Source organism: Hydractinia symbiolongicarpus, chromosome 6, assembly GCF_029227915.1.
Source record: "Hydractinia symbiolongicarpus strain clone_291-10 chromosome 6, HSymV2.1, whole genome shotgun sequence".
NCBI lineage: Eukaryota > Metazoa > Cnidaria > Hydrozoa > Anthoathecata > Hydractiniidae > Hydractinia > Hydractinia symbiolongicarpus.
The window spans coordinates 25,438,683-25,461,948 of NC_079880.1; the positions used below are offsets into that span (position 1 = coordinate 25,438,683).

The following is a 23,266-nucleotide window of genomic DNA, read 5'->3' on the forward strand; positions in this document are numbered from 1 at the left end:
TTAATATCTTTAAGCAATGGAAGTTTGGGCTAAACTTTAGCCAACAATCACTGTGATTACAAAAAAATCAATCAACAAGCCCAATTGCTTTCTCATTGTTTGTGTAGCCATCACACAATTTAATGGAATTTTGTACAAAAGTCACCAACAACATGCATAACCAAAGAGCCAGATAACAACATTAATATATTTAAAAAATAAAGAAAGTTGAACTGACTTTTTTATGGCTAACGACTACTAGGATAATTGTTGCTATCTATAGGCTAGCTACTATAGCTGTTTCTTTTTATGATAATTGACAAAATCTCAACACATTCTCATACAACCAGAACCTGTATCTAGTTAGCTAGCTATAGTTAAACATATTTTAAAAAGCAATGACAACATTTATAAGCAGCATTACATACAATATACACATCTTGCAAACAACCAAAAAATTGTTCTATTTGATCTGTCTACTCAGTTCAGGCAAAGCTAACTTACGGACGCATTTGTAAACAGCGTGGTTTAGGTACGTAGATTTTATTACTGGGTTTCTCCAATTCAATTCAATCAATCGGATAAATCATTGCAAATTCAGTAACTTGACACCTGAAAGTTGCAAAAAAGCTTCGCCAGCTATAAGCTCCTATAGTTATAGCTCCTAGTTAAAGTTTTTGCAATGTGTGGTAACTGATGAATACATTCTCAACATCTAATTCGCTTGTTAACACAAATAATTATTATCATGAAGAAACACTGGAGTGAAAATATTAAATATGAATATTTGGTAGCAGGTTTATCAGGAGGTGTTCTTTCCACATTAGTTCTGCATCCATTTGATTTAATAAAAGTAAGATTTCAAGGTAAGGAATTAAACTATTTTATACAGGGAACAGCCCTTGTATTTTAGCATTTTAATTTGGAAACTACCAGCTTTACATATCTTATAGAAACATACTTATAGCTAGACCCTTTTGAATGTTTACATTTTCCGCCGTAAGCCCTATGGTCTCTAAAAACTGCGTGGCAGGCAGATAACTTGAACGTGTCCAATGTTTCGTTGAACAAAATGTTAGTGAATAAACTGGAACAGTCAAGTATTAAGTTGCAATAGAATTAAGTCAACAAAACCGGGTAAAACACAATCAAATAAGTTAGAAAGTAGTTTTAAACATTTAAAATTTATGATTAAAATTTCGTTCTTGAATTTATTAAAATGGGATCTGAAAAAGCATTTCTATCGCCACTCTTTATTCTTAAACTTTTAAAATGCGATCTACCAAAGTTTTTCCATCATGGTTCTTTGTTTTTAAAAATGACGATAGAAAAGCTTCGTTAGATCGCATTTTATGAGTTTAAAAACTTTACACGGCGATAGAAATGCTTTTAACATGTTATGTTTGTTCATTTTCTAACATAATGTATTCCAATAACACTTTTTTAACAATAGCATGCATGTTACATGTGACAACAAAAGGATTCATCAAATCTTATTGTTCTGAGTCGCGCACAATGATAACAATACAAAGCAATTAAGTTTGTGTGTAAACAAAAGATATGTGAAGGTTATTTATGTAGACATGAGATCGTTACATTAGGTTGTGAAACTCATGTACATGTAAAGTTACATTCAATCGGTACTATAATTATGTCCACACTATTTAATTTAGTTAAGCGCAGTTATAATAAGTTATTTTTTCTTTAAGAATCTTTTCTTTATTACCGAAAATTAATAACTTACTGCCTCTACCCTTTCGTTATAAGCAGACCCTTCATAATGACCGACCGCTTACGCCAGGTTCAGGTGGTTTTGATTCTATCATGGATCAATTTTACTACTCGAGCAGAAAGCGGTATGAGAAACAAGGCCTGTGCGTCTGATGAAGCCCTTGTTTCTTAGGTCATCCTTTTACCCACACTACATCCTTTCTCTACATACGATACTTCGAATCATCCACTGGAGAGTAGGGACACCCAATCAAAAACAGAAATTATCAATATATAAATTGTTAGTTATAATGTTCACTCAATATAAGAAGAGAAAAATAGCTGAGGCCATGGATATCTGTGATGGCAGTTCCACGCCTAATGTGCAGGAATTATCTGTGTTCCATTGAAATTGTCTTAAATTTATTATGATTTAATTGCTGTAGTTCCCAATAAAAACACAAACTTGGAGTAGAAAATTTATTTCAATTTTGTAAGAATAAACTGAGGATAATTTGGCGGAATCGGGTGAGGATGCTAGGCTGAAGAGGAGATATTGTCTCAAGCTCACGTGCGTGTTCCCAATAAATTCGCTCTTCTCCACTACATCCGGAGCTTTTCTCCTAGTAGTGTTCGCTCTTCTCCACTACATCCGGAGCTCTTCTCCTAGTAGTGTTTTCTGGCTTAACTAATCTCTCAATCACATCCGGAGCTCCTCTCCTGTGATTCCATTTCCTCTATCATACCTCACAAGAACCTACTCTTTATGAGCTCTAGCTTCTTTTGCATTTCACACCTGTTATTAACCTCTTGGTGCACCACCTCTGACTGTCAGCGCCGCATGCCCCTGCTGTTATTTCCCCAGTCATCTGTCCTGCTCGCGTGGTGCACCGTCGTTCATCTCCTCGCACCTATACTGAATTCACCATACTCTTCCAGGGGTACACGCACATCTCTACACTTTGTGGCTGCCCAGGGCAGCCCAGCACCCCCACCAGTTAAATTTAACACATTGACATAATTGAGTAAAGTTGCCAATTGCTTCCACCACTGGACTAAAACCTTGTTGGTCGCACTAAGCCAAACTGCGCCAATTCAAGGAAACCGTGTAGCTAAAGCAATTGGACATTTCTTTACGCTGCTCGACGACGTTATGTAGCCTCGATGAACCAGTTCGATTGTAGATAGTCCGTTATCGTTCCAACATAGTGTGGCGATGATGCAGGTGTGTCACATAAAGAGAAAAATAAAATAAAATTAACCAAATATATGGGTGGATGGGTGGGAAAATTATTTCAGTTAAGGAAGTTATTGCCACTACTGGTGAGAAGCTAAATTAGAGTGACTCTCTCCTATTTATAGGGCCCCTGGATTGTTGATTGGCTAACTTAGAACCTCCTAATATGGACATACTATACCCAAACCTTTAGTCCCCAACTCTAAAGTATCAACAACAAGAAAGTTGCTTCAAGTTATGACACATAGCTTTGATTTGCTTAATTGGGATAAAGATGCCTTGGGTGAGCAAGACAACCTTGTCTACCCTTAATGATGCATCTGCATAGCAACTATCAAGTATTGGGAACTGCAATTAACATGAGCTAAACTGTGTTTAGCTCCATTTATAGACAACAAGAGGAAGGGTGCATTTGTGCTCCGAGCGGTCTACGTTACCCTTACCAACAGAACAGTACACTCTGAATGTAATCTACTGCAAACACGCTATTATCACACCTTTTAGGGAGGACAACAGTCATTTGTCTTTCGTTATAATTAAATCCCTTATAGGTTTTATGAGTTTATATTTGCATGTCTAAAAACAATACGCTTGCCAAGAAATATTGGAGCAATTACATTTCTTTTAATAGCGACATTCAGTTTGTATGCAGGTGTTGCAAAGGTGAGATTTTAGAGAATGAAGTATTTCCAGCTTTAATGATGTACAACAGTGGCTCGTTAGAGATAGTTGAGAAATTATGTTACTTGTGATACAGGGAATTCCATGCTTCATCGACAGCTTCAACTGTATCATTAAAAACAGTTTATAACCACTTGTGGTTAAATTAAATTTTTTTTAAAAAAAGGTAATTAAATGCCATGTTTTTTCCCCATGTCTTTCTGCCTGTGTGTAATTAAATGTGTGTTGAACATTTTATTTAAAAATTCTTAACTGTATAAAAGAACATAACATACTTGCCTGAAAATCTTTTTTTTCTTTTTGTCGAAGAGAGGAAAAAATTGTGAAAATGTGAATGTTTTCATTTTTTTTTTGTATATAATTTAATTGTTGCCACCGGCTCTTAAGGGACCAGTTTTGTATTTGATACAATATGAACACCTGTGATTTCAAATAAACCTTCTGCATTGTCATTGGTTTTTTTAAATAAATTTCATTCGAGACCTTATTTCAAAATTTGGAAGATGTTGTTTTGTAATTTTGTACTACGTAACAGATAGACTTTTTCGCAAATGTTTTTTTCTTGTTTTACTTTTAAAAATCTAAAAATCTAAAGACAACTTTAAACTATTACAAACAAGCCGCCTCCCAAAATCTAACAAACAAAACTTGAAACCTCAATAAATAAAAAATGAAACCTATTTTTACCATTGTTATAGATAATAGATAACCTACAGAGAAAATATAACTCTGGGAACAAGGCTCTGGGAATGATAGCTCTACAAACAAAATGGCGGACCATTGCAGTAAGTGCAACGTGTGGCACGTGTCAGCGTCTCTTTGTCCACTGTTTGAATTTAATAATATGGTATTTACCTATTATAAATTACTTCCTACAATGAACCAAGGTGTTTTGTTAATATATTTAGCACTTTTACACCACTTAAAGAACACTCACGGAACTGATAAGTGTGAAATAAACCAGGAAAAGTATCGGAAAAAACGCACGCGCAAATTTTCTAAAATATATTTACGCGTGCGATGTGTAGCACGCATGTTGTTTTCTTCGTGGAATTCCCTGGTGATATGTTGGGCAGTGAAGGGGGTGTTGGAAGAAGTGTTACTTGCAGGTAGCAGAGTCTTGTCAATTGAGGTTAAAGGTAGGTTGTATGAGGCCTGTGTAAGAAGTGTTATGTAGTGTGGTAGTGAGACATGGGCAGTGAAGCAGGAAGATCTTGACCGTTTAGAAAGGAATGATATGAGAATGGTTAGGTGGATGTGAAAGACAGAAAGAGTTCAGATGAGCTAAGAAGCAGGCTAATATATATATATATATATATATATATATATATATATATATATATATATATATATATATATATATATATATATATATATATATATATATATATATATATATATATATATATATATATATATATATATATATATATATATATATATATATATATATATATATATATATATATATATATATATATATATATATATATTTGTTCAAAGGAAAACGATTTATCATTACCAGCTTTATTGATTCGCGGAAACGTCACGTAAACGAAACGATCATTTCCACTAAAAATTTCCAGGCCAAAAATATCTGTTGAAAAAAAACTTCATCAATAAAACTTCTCGTATTTATTTTTTATATATAAAGCTAGATTAATTTTATATTTAATGAAAAACTAATTAAAAATGTCATGCCCCCCACCTTGCACAAATTTACTCATTGGTTCAGGTGAAATTAGTGCACTAATAATGCACCCATTCAGTAGTGAACTGAAAAACTAACAAGCATAAAAATTAGGTTTTGAGAATTAATTTACAAAGTTCTGTTTGTATGTGTGTATCCTGATAGTTCCAAAAAAATGCAAAAGACAAATTTGTCATCATTGTGTCTACACAGGATTCGTAATTCAAAAAACTACTGAACCGGTACCAGATTCGTAGTTATTTTTCTCAGGACTAGGTTCTAGCACTGTATGCTTTAAGAAAATCTTTTTACATGTTTTTCAAAAACATTTTCGATTTAGTGAATGATGGCACAGTTATTAAAAATCGACAAGTGTATACCGGTGTTGTGAATGCTTTTCAAACGATTGTAAAAAGTGATGGATTGCGTGGATTATATCAAGTATGTATGTTTTTGTTCAGCACATTGACTAAGATTCGAGGTAAAATCAAGCCTGTCAATAAGGAAATAACACCCAAGCAATAAATTGCTCGCCCAAGGTCACAATAATCTAAACTGGGCGAGCAACCTGCATAAACAGAATAAGTGTATAAACACATATTTTATTACAAAATCTTTTTTTTTTATTTTATCTTATCTTTTTTTATATATATTTTGGTTATTTTTTCCTGAAAATAACAAGAAAGATAATATTGATTTCCATTTTGAGATGAATTTATATTGTTCAGTCAGACAAACTTTTGTGGAATTGGGGGAGCAATTAATAACTCAGCAAATTTCTGATTTCTCAGAATTGGGTGAGTCTTTGTGTGAGCAACAGCAATCCCTCTACCCTTATTGATAGGCCTGCAAAATGTTTCACTTTCAGATTACCTTCAGGTCAACTTGTGATGCTTCCCCCTCTTACTATTTTTACCAATTTGGAACTTTCTGTTGGTTTTAACCTGCTTCTGCATACACATCATTGGAACCTTTTTAATTATAATTTGATTTTTGCAGTCATTCACATCAGTCCTAAAACAAGTAAATTATTAAAGGTCACTTTCTTTTAAAGTGTTCATGGCTAGAACTCAACTTTGGAACTCAATGTATTTAATTTCCTTTGTATGAAAGAAGGGAACATTTTTGAATTTTTATTGGTTGTTCAAAAAGTTGTTTGTCTTCAAAGGCTTAGAAGTTGACTTGTCTTCACTTCAAAAGCGGGCAAAATACAGGTGTCACATCCTGATGCTGGTAACTGTAGCTAAGAATGTCTAATGGAAAGCCATTTTTGTTATTCACTTGTAACCATATTTAACCATATTTACAAAGCATAAAGTCACTCATACAATACAATTTTCGAAAGTCCTCCTCCTCCGACCCTTCTTTGTGTCAGATAGAATTAAGCAAAACGTCAGTAAAATTTAATGGAAAAAAAAGGAAATCAGCTAGTGTAAAATGCAGGCTATGTGAGATGTGCAAAAGACTGCACGCATGCCTATATGCTAAATGATTTGGTGATTCACACAAAACCTTTTATTCCCTAAGAAGTTAACCATGTTTAAGCACCTTTATTATTATTGGGCGAGAACCCAAATTTTGTTGAATGGTCTGTATACACTTTTTTGTAATTTTCCCTAAATGTTCACGATGAAAAGGAAGATACAACTGGCTATATTACATGCAGGCTTTTTAATAGCAATATAAAGTTAAAAGAGAGTACACCCCTAAAAATGACTAAACAAGAAAGCATAGGCCACTACAACTCTTTAATTTTTCTTTAGTTCTTTCTACTTTTTCTTTTCTTATTCTACTCCTTATAGATTTATTAAAAAAAAGATAAATATTAAATGTAACTAGCGTGTGTAATGAATTGCTTGTACTGTTCATTTATTTGTGGTTATTGAAATATATAGTATGTTTAGCGTCGGTTAAGCAGATAAATAAAAAGTAAAATTGCAATAACTAATTGCACATCAAAATTGTAGGACATTCGATAAAATTTTCCTAGCAATCAATGCATACAAAAATTGGTCACAATTTCTTTTTTTGATATATATGTACAGTACTAAAATACAGATAAATAAAAAGTGAAATTGCAATAAAAACTAATTCTGAAAGAGAATTTTAATTTATTTTCACCACAGGGCGTATCTCCTAATGTAGCTGGAGCTGGTTCTTCTTGGGGCTTGTATTTCTTTGCTTTCAACTTTTTCAAATCGTCCTTTAAAGACTTGCAAGACGTAGAAAACCTATCTGCCCCGGTTCATCTTATTTCTGGTGGATTTGCAGGTATTTACATACTATGTGAATAAATCTACGACAAGTTGAATTTATTTTTCATTTCAATATTAAACATATTTCTTTCAAAACTGTTCAAATTTCTGCGGTTTTGAACAAGTTATCAGATTTTATTCTCAGCCTTTTTGAACGTTTTATTTTATGAAGAATTAACTCTGAAAAAAAAGAACTGTAGAACATCATTTTTGGTACTGAGGGAGTATTACTTTTCTGCTATGACTAAATTTCCCATTGAAAATATCTGTACCTTTTGGGTTTAGTAGTTCATGTAAGGCTGTTAACTTCTTTTTATGGCAATAATTTAAATGTGTAGTATGGCTTTGTTTATATAATTTTTTACCTTGTAATTTACCCAGGAGAAAATATCACCATGACTTTCATAAAATAAGCACCTGTCAGCACAATTTTTTTGGACCCATATTTTAATTTTTTTACCCTTTATCAGATAAACCCCTATTTAATGATGCCTACAAAGACCTCTGTTACATTAGCTTGAATGCAAATATATACTTGTTTAGTTTTTCACGATGAAGCTTAGGTTCTATTTTCCCTGCACAAAAATAAGAAAATCAATACGAAGTTTTAAAAATTTTTGTTTTAATGTTTTCTATATGTTTTTATGTATGACATAGAACTATGTGCACACCTGTGTTATTACTTATGGAAAAAATAAACAAGTTATTTAAAATTTAAAATTATGAGAATATATAGTCTAAAATCTAAAAATTTAACATTGACATACACACCTAAGCTTATCTGTCATCTTATATACTTGATCAATAATTTATTTTATAGTATAAACTAACCATGACATACAAAAAAAGACGTACAGAAAAAGACAGCTACATTGCCGTAGTCCTAATAGATTTTTTATGCATATATATAATTCATTCATACTAGACTTTCTAATTCATTTGCGATTAAATTGTGGCTGTTATATGTTTTTTACCTTCATGCTTTGTTACAAAACTGCATTCACCTGCAATTGTGAATTGTTAATTCCTGACTAATAAAGTTTTTTTGTTATCCCCTATATGTGTCTGGAAATATGTAAACCAGTTTGAAAGACAGAAGGAATTCAGATTAGCTAAGAAGCTGGAAGTGTTCAGAGCATTAGAGATGTTATCCGAATAAAAAGGTTAAGCTTATTAGGACATTTCTAAAGAATCGGAGAGGATAAATGAAATAAGAAAATGTAGAGATTTAATAGTTCCTCAAGCAAAGCCAGAGGCAGAGTGTGAAAGAATTGGCAAGAGGTAATAATGACCGAATTGATACAGAGGAATTTGAGTTTGAACTAACACAGTCTATAGATCGTAACATCATTAATATATCCCATCCAACCCTTGCTATCAACGGACATTCGCCGATAATCATAATGATATTGATAACAAACACTATTTTTGTCTGACTGATATTTTTTCTTTTAATAAAAAAATATTACCATCCAATTTCCTTTGTTTTTTAAATTGCAAGTTGGTGTAAAAAGAAAGTATATTTTTTTCCAGGGTGCTTCTGCCAACATTGCTGCCTCGTCTTTGAGCAACAGCTTATATTTTTGCATCTTTAACTCCATAAAGTTAACAACGCAAGAGAGGTTAAACATAGAGCATCTTAAATTTAAAGACTTTTTTATCATTGGATGTTTCACAGGTGATAAATTAATACTTAAAATAATTTCACAATTCTTATTAAGTAATTCTAGGTTGAATTCTTTAATGTGTTATAATCCTTTCGTAAAATCAGGGCCCTTGTCCATTAAAATCTCAATTTTCGGAATAATAAACATTCTTTTATCTTCTCTTTCCAGTTGTTATTTTTAAACCAGTGTAGTTAAACCTTAAACAATTTTCGGAGTAAGTGTAAATTTATAAAAAAATAACTGTTTAAATGTTAATAATTTTATTTTGGAACCACTAATTTGTCCAAAACATTTTCCCATGAAAATTTAGTGTATATAGTTTTATTTTCGCACTGAAAAGTCTATGTGTGAAAACAAAGCACGTTTGAAAATGTTCAGATTATCCGCGCTTCAAAAAAGCATGTGTACATATGGTATAAATCATTCGGCTAAAATCTTTTCATTTGCCTTTTTTTAATAAAACAAACAAAAATTTGATGCTTTTTACCATTAAGTTTAAATTTATCTTCCCAAAATTTAATTTTTAGTTTATGTTTTGATAAAATAATATCTTTCCAACTTACTATATTACTTATATTTTTTATTTTAGGTATTAATAAAAGTTATGTCTTCCCCATTTTTAATTTTTGGTTCTATATGTAAATAGGAGTAATACCTTGTCTTTCCTATCTGATATATGTTGTACGTATATATTTATTCATAGTTCAGTTATGTAACATTTAAGAGTGTCCTACTATTTTTTTGTGCAATACTTTTTTTCTTTTAGGGGCATGTACTCTTGCTCTGACAAATCCAATATGGGTTGTTAAAACAAGAATGTGTTTGCAGCCTGGTTTAAGTGTTGCAGAGGGTGGTGTACATTATACAGGTGTTTTGAGTAAGTTTTATATCATTTGTATGTGTATTTGTACACATCTGTTTATTATTTTCTAGTAACTATAGCTCATGAAAAATCCACAGATATCAGTAAAAGCGTATCACATCCGCATTTTCATGGCTTTTTTATTTCAAATTTACTGGTCGTATCAAAATGGATTTTACAATTGCTCTTTTCTTTGTGCTTGCATAGCACGACATTTTTTCTCACGCACAGACAGATTAAAGATATTATAATGCAACCTGTGGCCATTTTCTAATAAGAAATCTTATTTAAATTAGGCACTGAAAAGTTGAAGAAATTTTGCCATGCTATTTAGCCTCATATTTTTGTGCACATTGGTGTCAATGCATAATTTGGTGCATGGCATAATAGTGGTGTTGTAATTCGAATTTATTTATTACTTATAGATGGGTTGAAGCAACTTTACAAGCATGAAGGAATCAGAGGTTATTACAGAGTAAGTAAATCTTTCCAGAATGGTGAATGTTACATTGTTGTATTAATTTTCTTTGGCCTAATAAGATGATAAAGTTTTTGTTGTCTGCATAATTACAATAAAGAACTTTGTTTGGTTTTTGCAAGTTGTTATTCTATTTTATTTAATCTTTAGGGTTTTGTACCTGGACTTCTTGGTGTGTCTCATGGAGCATTGCAATTTATGGCATATGAAGAATTAAAAAAACTTTATAGTAAATATACTGGAAAACCAACGAGCACAAAATTAGTAAGTTTGCTTCATTTAATTATGATTTAATTTTAAAGTAAATTCGAAAAGGTTCGCTCATTTGCCTCGCATTTTCAGTAAGTAAAAATTAAGATAAAACAAGAAGCTTTTTTTATTTTGTGGGGAATTAATTTTGCAACATTTCATTAAAACCTGCATGATGTTGTATTAATAAACCAGTAGCAGTTGAATTCCCTTAATTTCAATTTCAATGTGAACATGAAGATTATGTTATTTTAGGGTACATTACAATATATAACAATGGCAGCTCTTTCAAAAGTTTTTGCTGTTGTTAGCACATACCCATATCAAGTGGTAAGGTCAAGATTACAAGTAAGTGAGCACTTCAGTTCGTGTACAGGATTAAAAAAGGGTTTTTTTCCACAGAAGTAGGCACAGCATTAAAATAATTTTTAGTACATTTGAAGTAACAATATAAAACATTAAAACGTGAAGGAAATATTTTCTTTAGTTTTTTAATAATACATTAGTATATCTAAAATAAACTAAAGAGTAAATAAATTAAACATTTCGGTTGAGTGATTCAGAAGCAATGCAATACATCATGAGCACTAGCTTTTGGGCAACTTTTCTTTTTTTAAACTTTTAGGATATTCAACTACAAAGTAAATATGATGGAGTTGTTGATGTCTGTAGAAAAATATATAGGTAATCTATTTTGTACTTTTAGAGCTGTGGCTTCAATCAGTATTAAAAGTTGTCTGGAAATTATTATTTTTAATGTTAGGAATGTGGAATTAAGTTTCTTTGTTTTTTTTATAAAAACACACTTTTCCTTTTTTTTAACAGAATTGAAGGCTTCGTAGGATTTTACAAAGGCATGGTTCCATCCTTATTACGGTGAGTTGTGTACTGAAAAAAACACATCCTTTTTATGCAAATATATATAATATGATAAACTAATGACTCTAACAGACAAAAAGAAGTTTTTTACTTCTTATCTGTATTTGAGAATATTACGTTAAATACTTAAAAATCATGTGACGTCTAAACTGCTTGTTTCAGTTAAATTCTGAAATAATTTTCTATTCCAGTAAAGAGTTTTTAAAATTCCTCATGTGTATTATGACCATGTGAGAAACTGTTGCTTTCCTACAAATATTAATTAGAAAAATAGCAAATAGCCCATCCATTGACAGCAGTAACAGATCATACATTTTTTTTATGCAGAACTCATAATGAAAAGCCTGTTCAGACTCAACATTGCTAAAAAAATATGTGTAATCTTAATTTAGTGTAGTGGAAATTTAGTTTCAACTTTAAATCAAAGTCTCAACTTTCCAAATTAGTTATATAACGGTTTACCATTAAATAAAATCCTACTTTAAATAAATTTCACTTTTCCTGAAATTAAGAGTCTCTCATGTAAACAATTCTAAGAAATACACAACAGACTCAAACATGTTTGAGTAGTCAACTTCAGGTTTTATGTAAACAGCTTCTTATTATTATTTTTATGTTTCATTTTAGAGTGACACCTGCTTGCTGCATAACGTTTCTAGTCTTCGAAAATATATCCCATTTCCTGATCAAAAATAAAAACAAAAACGTCACATGATTACTCAGGATAGATGTAAAACATCTATGCAATAATATTTAACTCTCCACAAAAATAGTGTGGCTAGCTCCTCTGTTGAAACATGAGTTGCTCATAATTGTTGTAATTTAAACTATTAATAGTTCAGGAAAATATTTTGATTCTAATTTTTTCTAAAAGAATTTTTCTTACAAATTTAAGAAATTGCTTTCGGTCTCGTAAAAATTCTTCTCAAGAAGTATACCAAAGTCCCACGAAAAAAATTCTGCCTGACCCGTTAAATAAAAAATATTGTCTGTATAAACTGGATTTGTAGGTTAGGAATGGGAAGGGTTGTAGGAAACTCGCACAAATATAAGAAGACAGTGAGATGCCCACAAAAAATTTGATTTATAAAAAATGCTTACAAGATGAAGAAAACTATCTTTCAAAAAATGCTTTTCTTAAGGTAGTCAAATAGATTTTTAAAATTTGCAGAAAGCCCCCGAATTACCAGGCAGTTAAATTGTCAAATGTTTGCAGTTTCTTTGTATAGGTTAAAGTTGTTAAAAACACCTTCAAATCAGGCACATAAAGTATAGAATAACCAAAATACAGACTTCATTAAGTGTGAACAAGAACCCCACTATTTCTGTGGAAAGTTTCATTTGTTTTTATGTAAAATATATTCTGTCATTTTTATACAGTTTAGGTTTAGTGTTTTGTACGCACTTTTTTATTGCTGACTCAGGGTGTCTACCAGACCTTAAAAATTGTAAAAATAAAATCTCTAAAAACATCTCTGCTTAGATATATAATCAAGCATTGTTGTGTTTCCACTTTCACATTTGGCACAACCATTTTAGCACACCAAGTATTTTTATTATTTTGTACCTAAGTATCTAGTGTTTGCATGCTTTGGAACCTTTAAATATTTCAATTGTTAAAAAATCAGTAGACACCCTGTGGCGAGCTAGTATTTTACAGTAAGATAAGGTTATTTTGTTTTTGTGACTGAGGCCACGTTTTAAACGTTGTCTCTTAAATTTACCTAAATTTATATAATTATATAATTGCTGTATTATACTTTTATTTTTAGCATTATATAAGCTATAAAACGAAATATCGAAACTGTATATAAAAGCCTTTAAGTAGTTGCCCATAAAAAGAAAATTGTATACTGATTATGCAGTATAATAAATTTGCTGTTGTCTTTTACGTATATAATGTATGTGTCGATACATATGCCTCCTGCTTTCTTTTACTACAATAAATTGCTGGAATGTCTGTCTTTTGCACTCTGTTGAAATACAACCAAACTTGTTGTTTCTTGAAAATGAATTTTCTTATTCAGTAAACACGTAGCAACTAACATAATTATGATGTAATCATGTTCAGGCCAGCTTACATCAAGATATTGCCAAGGTGCCGTACAAAAGTTAGTCAAATTATTTTACCTGAAGAGTTTGTTGTTATTGCTGTTAATGACTAATATTGTTGTTGTTTGTTTGTTGCTATTTGAAATCTATCCAGGTAGCCGTACATTTCTTCTTTTAGGCCATTGCTTTCCAAAAACAATGTTTACACCTTTCTTCATATACACATCAGAAACGTGAGGCAGGTCTCAGTGAACGTACATTAGTTAGTACCCAAAATGGTATTAGACGGATAACATTAAATAGCTTAAAAAAGAGGTACGTAGCTTCTGTATCACTACCTTGTGTACCTTTAAATTTGTTGACTGCAACAAATTTGACAAGAAAAATAAAAAATACCAAATATAATATGTTTCCTGCAAGTTTTAATTTATTAATACCAAGGAATTAAGGGCTTAGCAAAGTCAGGATATTGTGAAAGCTTTATTGTACCATTATCAAACAAGCTTATGTTTTTCAATTTTGTTCTTTCACAGTACTTAAATTTGGGGTGGGCACAAACTAAAATATATCGTTCATCTTTTAGAAATGCTTTATCATTGATGATGCTGAAAGAATTGAAAGAACGTTTGCTTGACTGTCACGAAGACAAGGATGTCAGGGTTGTCATCATTGATCATAATGGACCCGTGTTTTCATCTGGTCATGATTTGAAAGAACTTGTAAGTTTAATTAAATATGAATGCACAATAGAAATTCAATTGTACATAACGCTATGTGAGTAGGGGTTTTGTAAAGGCTATTACATGACGGCAAAATAGAATCTCAGAAACCATCGAAAATTATTGTGTCTGGAGTGCCACCCTCGTCCCCAGGGTTTTCTGCCTTCTTGATATGATAAATGACGTGGATAAATGCCCTGGTATTGTTGTTTGGATATTGAAATATTATTGGCTTTTACTTTTTCGCCTAATTATTACATTTTTCCTTAGTCACCACTTTTTCAGGTCAAGATTAAAATGGTGCATTGAGCTGTGGTCGATTGTATTTGTAAACAACAACGGTTTGTTAAAAAGCTAGTTAAATTTATAAAAAACGTTTGATTTTACTTTGATAGATTTATTAAAAAACTGACTAGTTTGTCGTTGTACATTAAGAAAGAATAGTAGACTGCTAAAATAATAAAAACAACAGTCCTGTCTTTTAGCAAGTGTTTGTAGAGCTAGCTAGTTAAGCTAGCTAAAACAAGGTTGTTAATATGCTTAGAACATTTTGGTGGTGTAAAACTTACTGCAGACGTGCTAATAACAGATATCTTTATGTATTTTTTATGTATTTTAGTTTGGTACTTTGTTTACATTTAGCTATTAGCTACCTCAACTTTTTCAACGTTTGCGAAATACGATAGGATTCGAGACTTTCTTCCTCCTTAAATTGCAATAAGAACATATTTGTGTAAAATCAGATAGACAAGAATAAATCCTACAAGTATGTGTATTTTTGGGAACCCTAAAATTTATCAAATATTTACTTAAGTTAATGAATGTGTCCAAGAAGAAGGATATAATAACACTTGGAGAAGGGGAAATCTTACGTCTCTGAGAAATCTATAAATTTCAATAATACCTTAACCGTTTTTATGCAGAGGCAGGTAAAACTAACCTGCTCCACCCACAAGTTCAAAAAGACGCGGTATGGTAAAACGTTGGCACATTTGAACTTAAATGTGGAGAGGTTTTTTATTGACAAAGTACCTTACTGTAATTAAGAAAATAGGAAACTTGGTTACACCTATCAAGCATTGCAGATATTTTTGTTTAGACCCTATTTCAATCATGAGAATTGCTCATAATATTTTTTGCACATGCATCTTTGTCAAAATTCATATACTGTCAAAAATCGTTTATCGGTGTCCCTGAGAACAACTAAATTCAGAAACTCAGGATCTATGATAATAGTGGAAGTATTTTTTGAATCAAATTTACCAAACCAACCTAAAAACATGTTATAGGAAGATTCAAGTGTTTATTTTAATTTTTTTATTTTTAGCAAAAAGTATGTTTTGAACAAGAAGTATTTTTATAGCCCACTTCACTGGCCACCTTAACAGCGAATTTCAACTTTAAGAAAATTTTCCATGGAACGAAATAGAGAGGAACAGGACAGAAAATTTTCTACTTGTAATTTCCATTCCATAACATTGCGCATTTTTAAACAGAAAGTAAACACTGCAATTTTCATGGCTAAGCAATTCTTCAGTTTTCTAGCAAAGAAAAGGTTGAACTCCATTCTACTTTGCTCAGAACAGAACATCATCAACATCCTCGGCTTAACGTCCGTTTTCCATGCTAGTATGGGTTGGACGGGTATATTTATGACCCTCTTCCAATCAGAAAATTTTCTATTCATGAATGTAAACATTTTAAGTATACTTGCTCAGACATTTTTCTGTTCCTTTCCATTCCATTCCACAAAAAAAATTCTTGAAGTGGAAAATAGCCTTTAGTTTATATCCCTTTCAGTACATAAAGTCATACTTGTATTCAGATTAAGGAGGAATTTTGAACAAGAGTAGAACTTGCTAACTTTGCAAAAAAATCATTCTCGTAAAAATTCAAAAGTATTTCGAAACTAGTAGTAATATTAATTTCGTGTGAGATAACTGTATATTTTACATTAAATAAACACCTATGGGGAGACCATCGGATAATATAAATACTAATGTAGTTGTGGTTCTTCTGTTTTAAATAACAGAATGTCAAAATGTCTAAGACAAGCCTTTATAATATCTGAAGCTGTCCACATATATTCAGAAATTAGTCTACCCTTCTCTTCACTGCCTTGTTTTTTTTCATAGGATTTAAAGCGCCACAAAAATTAATTTTTTTTCCATCAAGTGGATTTAAAATCTAACAATGAACTATCTAAGTTCAGCAAAGAACATCTTCATTTAGGAAAGCTAGCTAAACTATATTAAAGTATTATATAACCTGCTAAAAAGGCAGAACACCATTTTTTAACTTGAAAGACTCTTATTGCAGTTGCCAAGATAATTGTTGTTGTATATTTCACTCGTGAGACAATAATTTTCTGTTGCTGGAACATACAATTCTGCCCGCTAAAATTCCGCCATAGTTAGTCGCATAAATAACGTATGATGGGTTCGCATAATCTGGCCATATATTGGCCAAAAATCACTTAACGATACCAGGGTATATTTTGTCGTCATCAAAAATACAAAAAACCTTGGGGACGAGGGTGTCAGGAGTGCTTTTTTAGAAACTTATTTCTAGGGAGAAAAAAGAAATACTTACCCGAGTGAGCATTGAAGCAGGAAAACGTCCTGTTAGTTAGAAGCATTTACCATTTTTAAGAAAAAGGACAATGTCACCTAAAGTGACTTTAACAAGTGAAATTGACCAGTTATTTTCTAGACAGTTGTAACGGTGCCTCAACCAAAGTTTTAATGTTTTTGTAAAAAGTACTGTACTCTTCCTTTGCAAATGCATTCACTTATCCATTGTTCTATGAAAATTAAAAACTTAAAGGAAAAAACGTTAAAATAAGTAAAATATAAAAACGACTTTGATCTTAACAAGTGATATAAATTATGTAAAGTGATGGTTTTATGGTATCTTTATATTATGAAGGGTTTTGAAATTCAGTGTATTTATTTTCAAGCGGGACTTTATTTTATTCCAGCAATCTAACACGGGAAGTGAATACCACACAAAGATATTTCAAACATGCACAGAAGTGATGAATCTTGTACAAGTAAGTCATGTGTTGTCACAGAGAAGGAGAAAGAGTTGCAAAAAAGAGAAGGGAATTATATACCGAATGCTTTTATAATCTTTTCAATTGCACTCTCTTTTTTTGTGTTTGTTGACGTAATATAGGTTGAAGATAACAACTAAGAGTTGACGCACAGTGAATACTGGAATATCGGTCTAACAGTTTTTCAAAAAGTTTTATTAACCTTGTTCACATCTGAGGAACCATAAAGTGGTATTTTTACACCTCGAATCGTTCCTTGACATTTTTTCATGGAATGCAATACATATTTCAGTTTTTTTTTCTTTACTGTACACATTTCGTATTTTTCTTCCAAGAGTGTAGTATTATTTCTCTTTGTAGATGTAGTTTTTTGTTTACGAATAAGTGATAATAAAAAATGCCAAACCACTTGCTAATTTCATATTACGAACTACAAAAACTTTTAATGATACTTATTATCAAATACAAACTTAGCAATGTTTGCAAATCTAAGGCCAATTTTTATGTACGTCCTCCTTTATATTAGTACAGCAATCCTGTGTTCGAAAGTCAGACGTTATGGGCGCTTTAGGGTATTCTTCCTTTAACTGCAGAAACTACTGAATGTCTTACATTACATCATAAACAACTCCAGAAGTAGAAAAAAGCTTCTTTTTTTATCTGTTCAAGGCTGCAGCAGAAAAAAGATGGAGGTTGTGCAAGTCAAAACAATACACATACCTCACCTACTATGAATTATTAGGACTCGTACTTGTATCTGTTTTTTAGGATATAGATGTACCAGTTATTGCTGAAGTAAATGGTAGGATTTCTCATTACCCTTGTTGTTCTTAGAGATAATCGACTCTTTGGTGAACTGAAGGACGTTCCTAAAAAATATGTTCTAAACACTCTCTTTGAAGTTACGGACTGCTTTTCTTTCCTTATCCTCAACAGATTTGCATTTTAAGAAGCAAATATAGTCCACAAGATATGTAAAATTGTAACAATTTTCATAATAATTTGTTTACATGGCATTGTTTTCGTTTACAGGTGTTGCAACAGCAGCAGGTTGTCAGTTAGTAGCTACATGTGACTTAGCTGTTGCATCTGATAAATCAATATTCGCTGTACCAGGGTATGTTGATTGGTAATATGTTATTGTTTACAAAGTGACATGGAAGTAAGACTGATAGTCTATTTTGCCAACTGATCCAACATGTCTGACGCAAAGCATCTGACCAATCGTTTTACCCCTAGCACAGTCTTGAAAAAAAATATATTACTTTTTGTTTACTTTTTTATACCTACCTGATTTTTACGGCCAATATTTGCCAGTTTAGTAGAGGGTAAGCATCTGACCAATCGTTCTATCCTTAGCGCAGCCTTGAAAAAATATTATTTTTTGTTTACTTTTTTACGTACCTACCTGATTTTTACCGCCAATATTTGCCAGTTATCCGCATAGTGTTCTTCTTAGCGTCCAATGTGTTGTGTACCCCTGTTGAATATTTGTTTACTTTTTTTTAGAGTTTTGATTGGTTTATTCTGCTCCACTCCTGGTGTTGCTTTGTCGCGTGCAGTGAATCGTAAACAAGCATTAAAAATGTTACTTACTGGAGAATCCATATCTGCATCAGGTATAGATAAAAATGTTGATATAGTTACGTTACTATTTTTAATATTTATCAAATAGTTGAATTTAGCGAGTACGAATCGACTGTGTACAACTAGCTACTTATTTTTCTCAATACGAAATTTTAAAATGGTTTGCGAATTTGGGGTTTGTAAAAATGCTTTGGCGAACATTTAATTCATGAAAAATCCTGAATTTATGTTGTGTTATAAAAATATTAACGGTGTATAATTTTTATCCTATTAGAGGCCTTGTCCGCTGGTCTTATTAACGAAATGGTAACAGAGGATAAAGTTGCTGAAACAGTAAGTATGAGTAATTTGCTCAGACCTCTCTCGTACATTTAGTCATGTTAGTATGTTAGTAAATCCCGTTAAATACTTTTCCTAAAGTATCGTAATTTGTCCTTTAATTATTTTCACGTTAAACTGGACCGTCACAACTTCCTCCGCTATTTGAGTTTTGAGAAGCTGATTATTTATTGATTGAAAAAGGGGTCTTTTTAAGCTGACTTTTAAGGGTTAAACAATTTTTGCCTCGAAGGCTAAGAATTAATATAAAAACGGTTTTCGATTTGCAACCGACATAATGCTTAATATATTCGTGAGTACAGCTTGTTTTCCAATTAAGTACGTAATTTTTGTGTAACGATTTATCGTGAATTTTTTTCACTGATAATGAAAAGTTTATCAGTTGTACTCTAATGTGGCTTACCGTTTTTATGTCATTGAAAACTAAGCTTAAGGCGTTAACTAATAATAATGCGTTTTGTAACTGAATATTATGCTAAAATCTACTTTCTAGAGTCAAAAATTAGCTGAAAAAATAGTCCACCACAGTCGACCTGTCATTGCAGTTGGAAAGAAAACGTTTTATCAACAGGTGAAACAAACAAGAGATGAGGCGTACTGGTAAGAGGTTTTTCTTTACAATTCTTTTCCGTAACATTTTCCACTAATTTCACCTATTTTTCATTATGTCATAACTAAAATAGATATGCACAAAAAGGAAAAATTGATGTGGAATTGTCAACTAAGTGGGGGAGGGGGTGAAGTTTTCGACTTAATGAGGAAGGAGGTGGAATTGGTAACTAAAGGGAGTAAGGAGGTGGAATTGATAACTAAAGTGAGGAAGGAGGTGAAATTGATAACTAAAGTGAGGAAAGGAGGTGAAATTGATAACTAAAGTGAGTAAGGAGGTGGAATTGATAACTAAAGTGAGGAAGGAGTTGGAATTGATAACTAAAGTGAGTAAGGAGGTGAAATTGATAACTAAAGTGAGGAAGGAGTTGGAATTGATAACTAAAGTGAGGAAGGAGGTGGAATTGATAACTAAAGTGAGAAAAGGAGGTGAAATTGATAACTAAAGTGAGGAAAGGAGGTGAAATTGATAACTAAAGTGAGGAAAGGAGGTGAAATTGATAACTAAAGTGAGGAAAGGAGATGGAATTGATAACTAAAGTGAGGAAGGAGGTGGAATTGATAACTAAAGTGAGGAAGGAGGTAAAAATGATAACTAAAGTGAGATAAGGAGGTGAAATTGATAACTAAAGTGAGGAAAGGAGGTGAAATTGATAACTAAAGTGAGGAAGGAGGTGGAATTGATAACTAAAGTGGGGAAGAAGGTGGAATTCATAACTAAAGTGAGTAAGGAGGTGGAATTGATAACTAAAGTGAGTAAGGAGGTGAAATTGATAACTAAAGTGCAGAAGGAGGTGAAATTGATAACTAAAGTGAGGAAGGAGGTGGAATTGATAACAAAAGTGAGGAAGGAGGTGAAATTGATAACTAAAGTGAGTAAGGAGGTGAAATTGATAACTAAAGTGCAGAAGGAGGTGAAATTGATAACTAAAGTGAGTAAGGAGGTGAAATTGATAACTAAAGTGAGGAAAGGAGGTGAAATTGATAACCAAAGTGAGTAAAGAGGTGAAATTGATAACTAAAGTGAGGAAAGGAGGTGAAATTGATAACTAAAGTGAGTAAGGAGGTGGAATTGATAACTAAATTGAGTAAGGAGGTGAAATTGATAACTAAAGTGCAGAAGGAGGTGAAATTGATAACTAAAGTGCAGAAGGAGGTGAAATTGATAACTAAAGTGCAGAAGGAGGTGAAATTGATAACTAAAGTGCAGAAGGAGGTGAAATTGATAACTAAAGTGGAGAAGGAGGTGAAATAGAAAACTAAAGTGCAGAAGGAGGTGAAATTGATAACTAAAGTGCAGAAGGAGGTGAAATTGATAACTAAAGTGCAGAAGGAGGTGAAATTGATAACTAAAGTGGAGAAGGAGGTGAAATAGATAACTAAAGTGCAGAAGGAGGTGAAATTGATAACTAAAGTGGGGAAAGGAGGTGGAAGTGATAACTAAAGTGGGGAAAGGAGGTGGAAGTGATAACTAAAGTGGGGAAAGGGTGTAGGATTGCAATACCCCCTGCTAAGTATAAAAATATTTCAAAAAAAATTTCTTTTATTACAAGTTCCAATAAAAGTTAGGAAAAGTCACAAAATTTTAGCACTCAGTTACACGCCGAATAAAAGTTATGCCAAGTCAAAGAGCGGTGCGAAAACTTAGTTTAATAGGCTACGACATAGAAAACTTATAAGCTTTACTTTTATTCTTTTGACCTAAATTCTTACATTTCGACAAGGAAGGGCCACCTGTCAGTGTCTTTATATAACATTTTTGGCTGTAAAGTTACTTCTCTCTTGCTTGTTCCTTTAATTCTTTTTTGTAGCCTTGCAGAGAACGTTATGGTTGAAAATTTGAAACATGCTGATTCACAGGAAGGAATTGATGCTTTTTTCACCAAACGAAAGCCATCGTGGACGGATGAATGATTGACTGGTTGGAACATATAAATGCGTGTTTTTGATTGGTGGATTGCGGACGCCGGAAATTTCTTTTGTACAATATTTATATATATCTTTTATTATGTAACATTTTTTATAATTCTAAAAATTAATTAACCGCCAATATACCTTATCGGTAAAAAAAAGTCGGAAAAAATTAGTCGGAAAAAAAAAGTCGACAAAAAATATTAGTCACTTGGACAAAATTTAGTCACTTTTTGCCTATTAAATTTTTGAATTTTGTCACTAATAAAGAATAATTACATAAAACTGATGAAAATTGCTTTTTGATGCATCACAAAAAAAAGAACTAAAACAATCAAAAATTCATAATGGCGGTCTCACAGTGGCAATTTATGACCGCTCTATAGACAAAACCAGTCGGGTAATAATTTCAAGACAAAAAGTCAAAATGGTTTGAAAATACTTTAAATATATTCTGATCTATGACCTAACACTATTTGTATCTTTGTTACAGCGTGTGATCTTTCTTAAAGTTCGTTCGTGGTACAAATTTTTTTTCAAAAAATCTGACTGGAATTCTCTCCAAAAATTATATCTGTAGCTAAAATGGCTTAAAGTACAGTGTTAGGTCATAGAGTAAACATCCAAGAACGAACTATAAAAATTTGAAGACACAGATTAGCGGTTCTGAAATGACAGCCCTGCCGATCAGGTGAACAAGCGAAAATTGGCTAAAATTGTTAAAAAAATAGAACAGTAAAAAATTAAGTTTATATCGTAATGCTGAATTAAAATAAAACAGTCCTAAAAACCCTTTAAAAACCTCCAGCTTCATAAGATATATCTTCTTTTTCGACAACTTTCTCATTTCGCGTTATTTTGGAATACCGGAGGATCTTTCTACGCTTCTTTTGTGGCGACGACGCATTATAATTGGACAGACGTTTTTGTTTTCGATTAACATTGTCATGTTAATTTTTTCATATAATAATCGGGATCTATGTTAAGAAATTCCATGGTGTCGAGGGCAGCCTTTTGTCCATAATTAAAAAAACACAAGCGTCATAACTACAAAGAATAGTGTGTTGACACCAACATGTGTTGATTTGGGCACCCGGTTCCAAGTTGTACCGTTGAATGATTCGTTGTTGTTTTGCGTCTTACCGTGGAACAACTTTTTCATCATTTCCTCTTTACACAGGTCAGTGTAAATTGGAAGAATCGCTTTTCTGATATCAACTGGCAATTCCCCCTTTGATTTGCACAAATTGGTATTGTTGATCTTGTCCAATTGATACTGACAACAAGATTCATTCGATTTAGGGCAA

General features: G+C 32.1%; 2 protein-coding genes and 1 long non-coding RNA gene across 4 annotated transcripts; all 3 read left to right on the top strand.

Annotated features, from left to right (window-relative positions):
* Positions 1-514: 514 nt before the first annotated feature.
* Positions 515-13,561, top strand: LOC130647818 (mitochondrial folate transporter/carrier-like). Of its 2 annotated transcripts, none has more exons than XM_057453805.1 (10): positions 515-845; positions 5,638-5,738; positions 9,086-9,230; positions 9,986-10,096; positions 10,507-10,556; positions 10,710-10,823; positions 11,064-11,156; positions 11,434-11,492; positions 11,634-11,684; positions 12,315-13,561. In XM_057453805.1, the coding sequence occupies exons 1-10, from the start codon at positions 728-730 to the stop codon at positions 12,400-12,402; spliced, it is 930 nt and encodes a 309-aa protein (XP_057309788.1). In that variant the 5' UTR covers positions 515-727; the 3' UTR covers positions 12,403-13,561. The 2 variants fall into 2 exon arrangements, with proteins under 2 accessions (XP_057309788.1, XP_057309787.1); XM_057453804.1 differs by lacking the exon at positions 9,086-9,230 and adding an exon at positions 7,424-7,568 and having other exon boundaries at positions 517-845.
* Positions 13,562-13,597: 36 nt separating this feature from the next.
* LOC130647819 (enoyl-CoA hydratase domain-containing protein 3, mitochondrial-like) lies at positions 13,598-22,098 on the top strand. Its single transcript, XM_057453806.1, has 10 exons — positions 13,598-13,798; positions 13,918-14,054; positions 14,323-14,458; positions 17,439-17,510; positions 18,282-18,315; positions 18,546-18,630; positions 19,023-19,132; positions 19,375-19,433; positions 19,933-20,039; positions 21,860-22,098. The coding sequence occupies exons 1-10, from the start codon at positions 13,751-13,753 to the stop codon at positions 21,960-21,962; spliced, it is 891 nt and encodes a 296-aa protein (XP_057309789.1). The 5' UTR covers positions 13,598-13,750; the 3' UTR covers positions 21,963-22,098.
* Positions 20,054-21,525, top strand: LOC130647826 (uncharacterized). The gene is made up of 2 exons (XR_008982886.1): positions 20,054-20,265; positions 20,297-21,525. It is a non-coding gene; the product is annotated as an uncharacterized LOC130647826 (long non-coding RNA).
* Positions 22,099-23,266: the final 1,168 nt, after the last annotated feature.

What these genes read in the sequence shown, in the direction of transcription:
- LOC130647818 (XM_057453805.1), top strand. Translation starts at nt 728, where the DNA reads ATGAAGAAACACTGGAGTGAAAATATTAAATATGAATATTTGGTAGCA. An exon ending in TATCATTGGATGTTTCACAG is followed by an intron (nt 9,231 to 9,985) that starts GTGATAAATTAA and finishes TTTTTCTTTTAG; the next exon opens with GGGCATGTACTCTTGCTCTG. An exon ending in TGGTAAGGTCAAGATTACAA is followed by an intron (nt 11,157 to 11,433) that starts GTAAGTGAGCAC and finishes TTAAACTTTTAG; the next exon opens with GATATTCAACTACAAAGTAA.
- LOC130647819 (XM_057453806.1), top strand. Translation starts at nt 13,751, where the DNA reads ATGTTCAGGCCAGCTTACATCAAGATATTGCCAAGGTGCCGTACAAAA. An exon ending in TGCCAAGGTGCCGTACAAAA is followed by an intron (nt 13,799 to 13,917) that starts GTTAGTCAAATT and finishes TTCTTCTTTTAG; the next exon opens with GCCATTGCTTTCCAAAAACA. An exon ending in AAGTGATGAATCTTGTACAA is followed by an intron (nt 17,511 to 18,281) that starts GTAAGTCATGTG and finishes TCTGTTTTTTAG; the next exon opens with GATATAGATGTACCAGTTAT.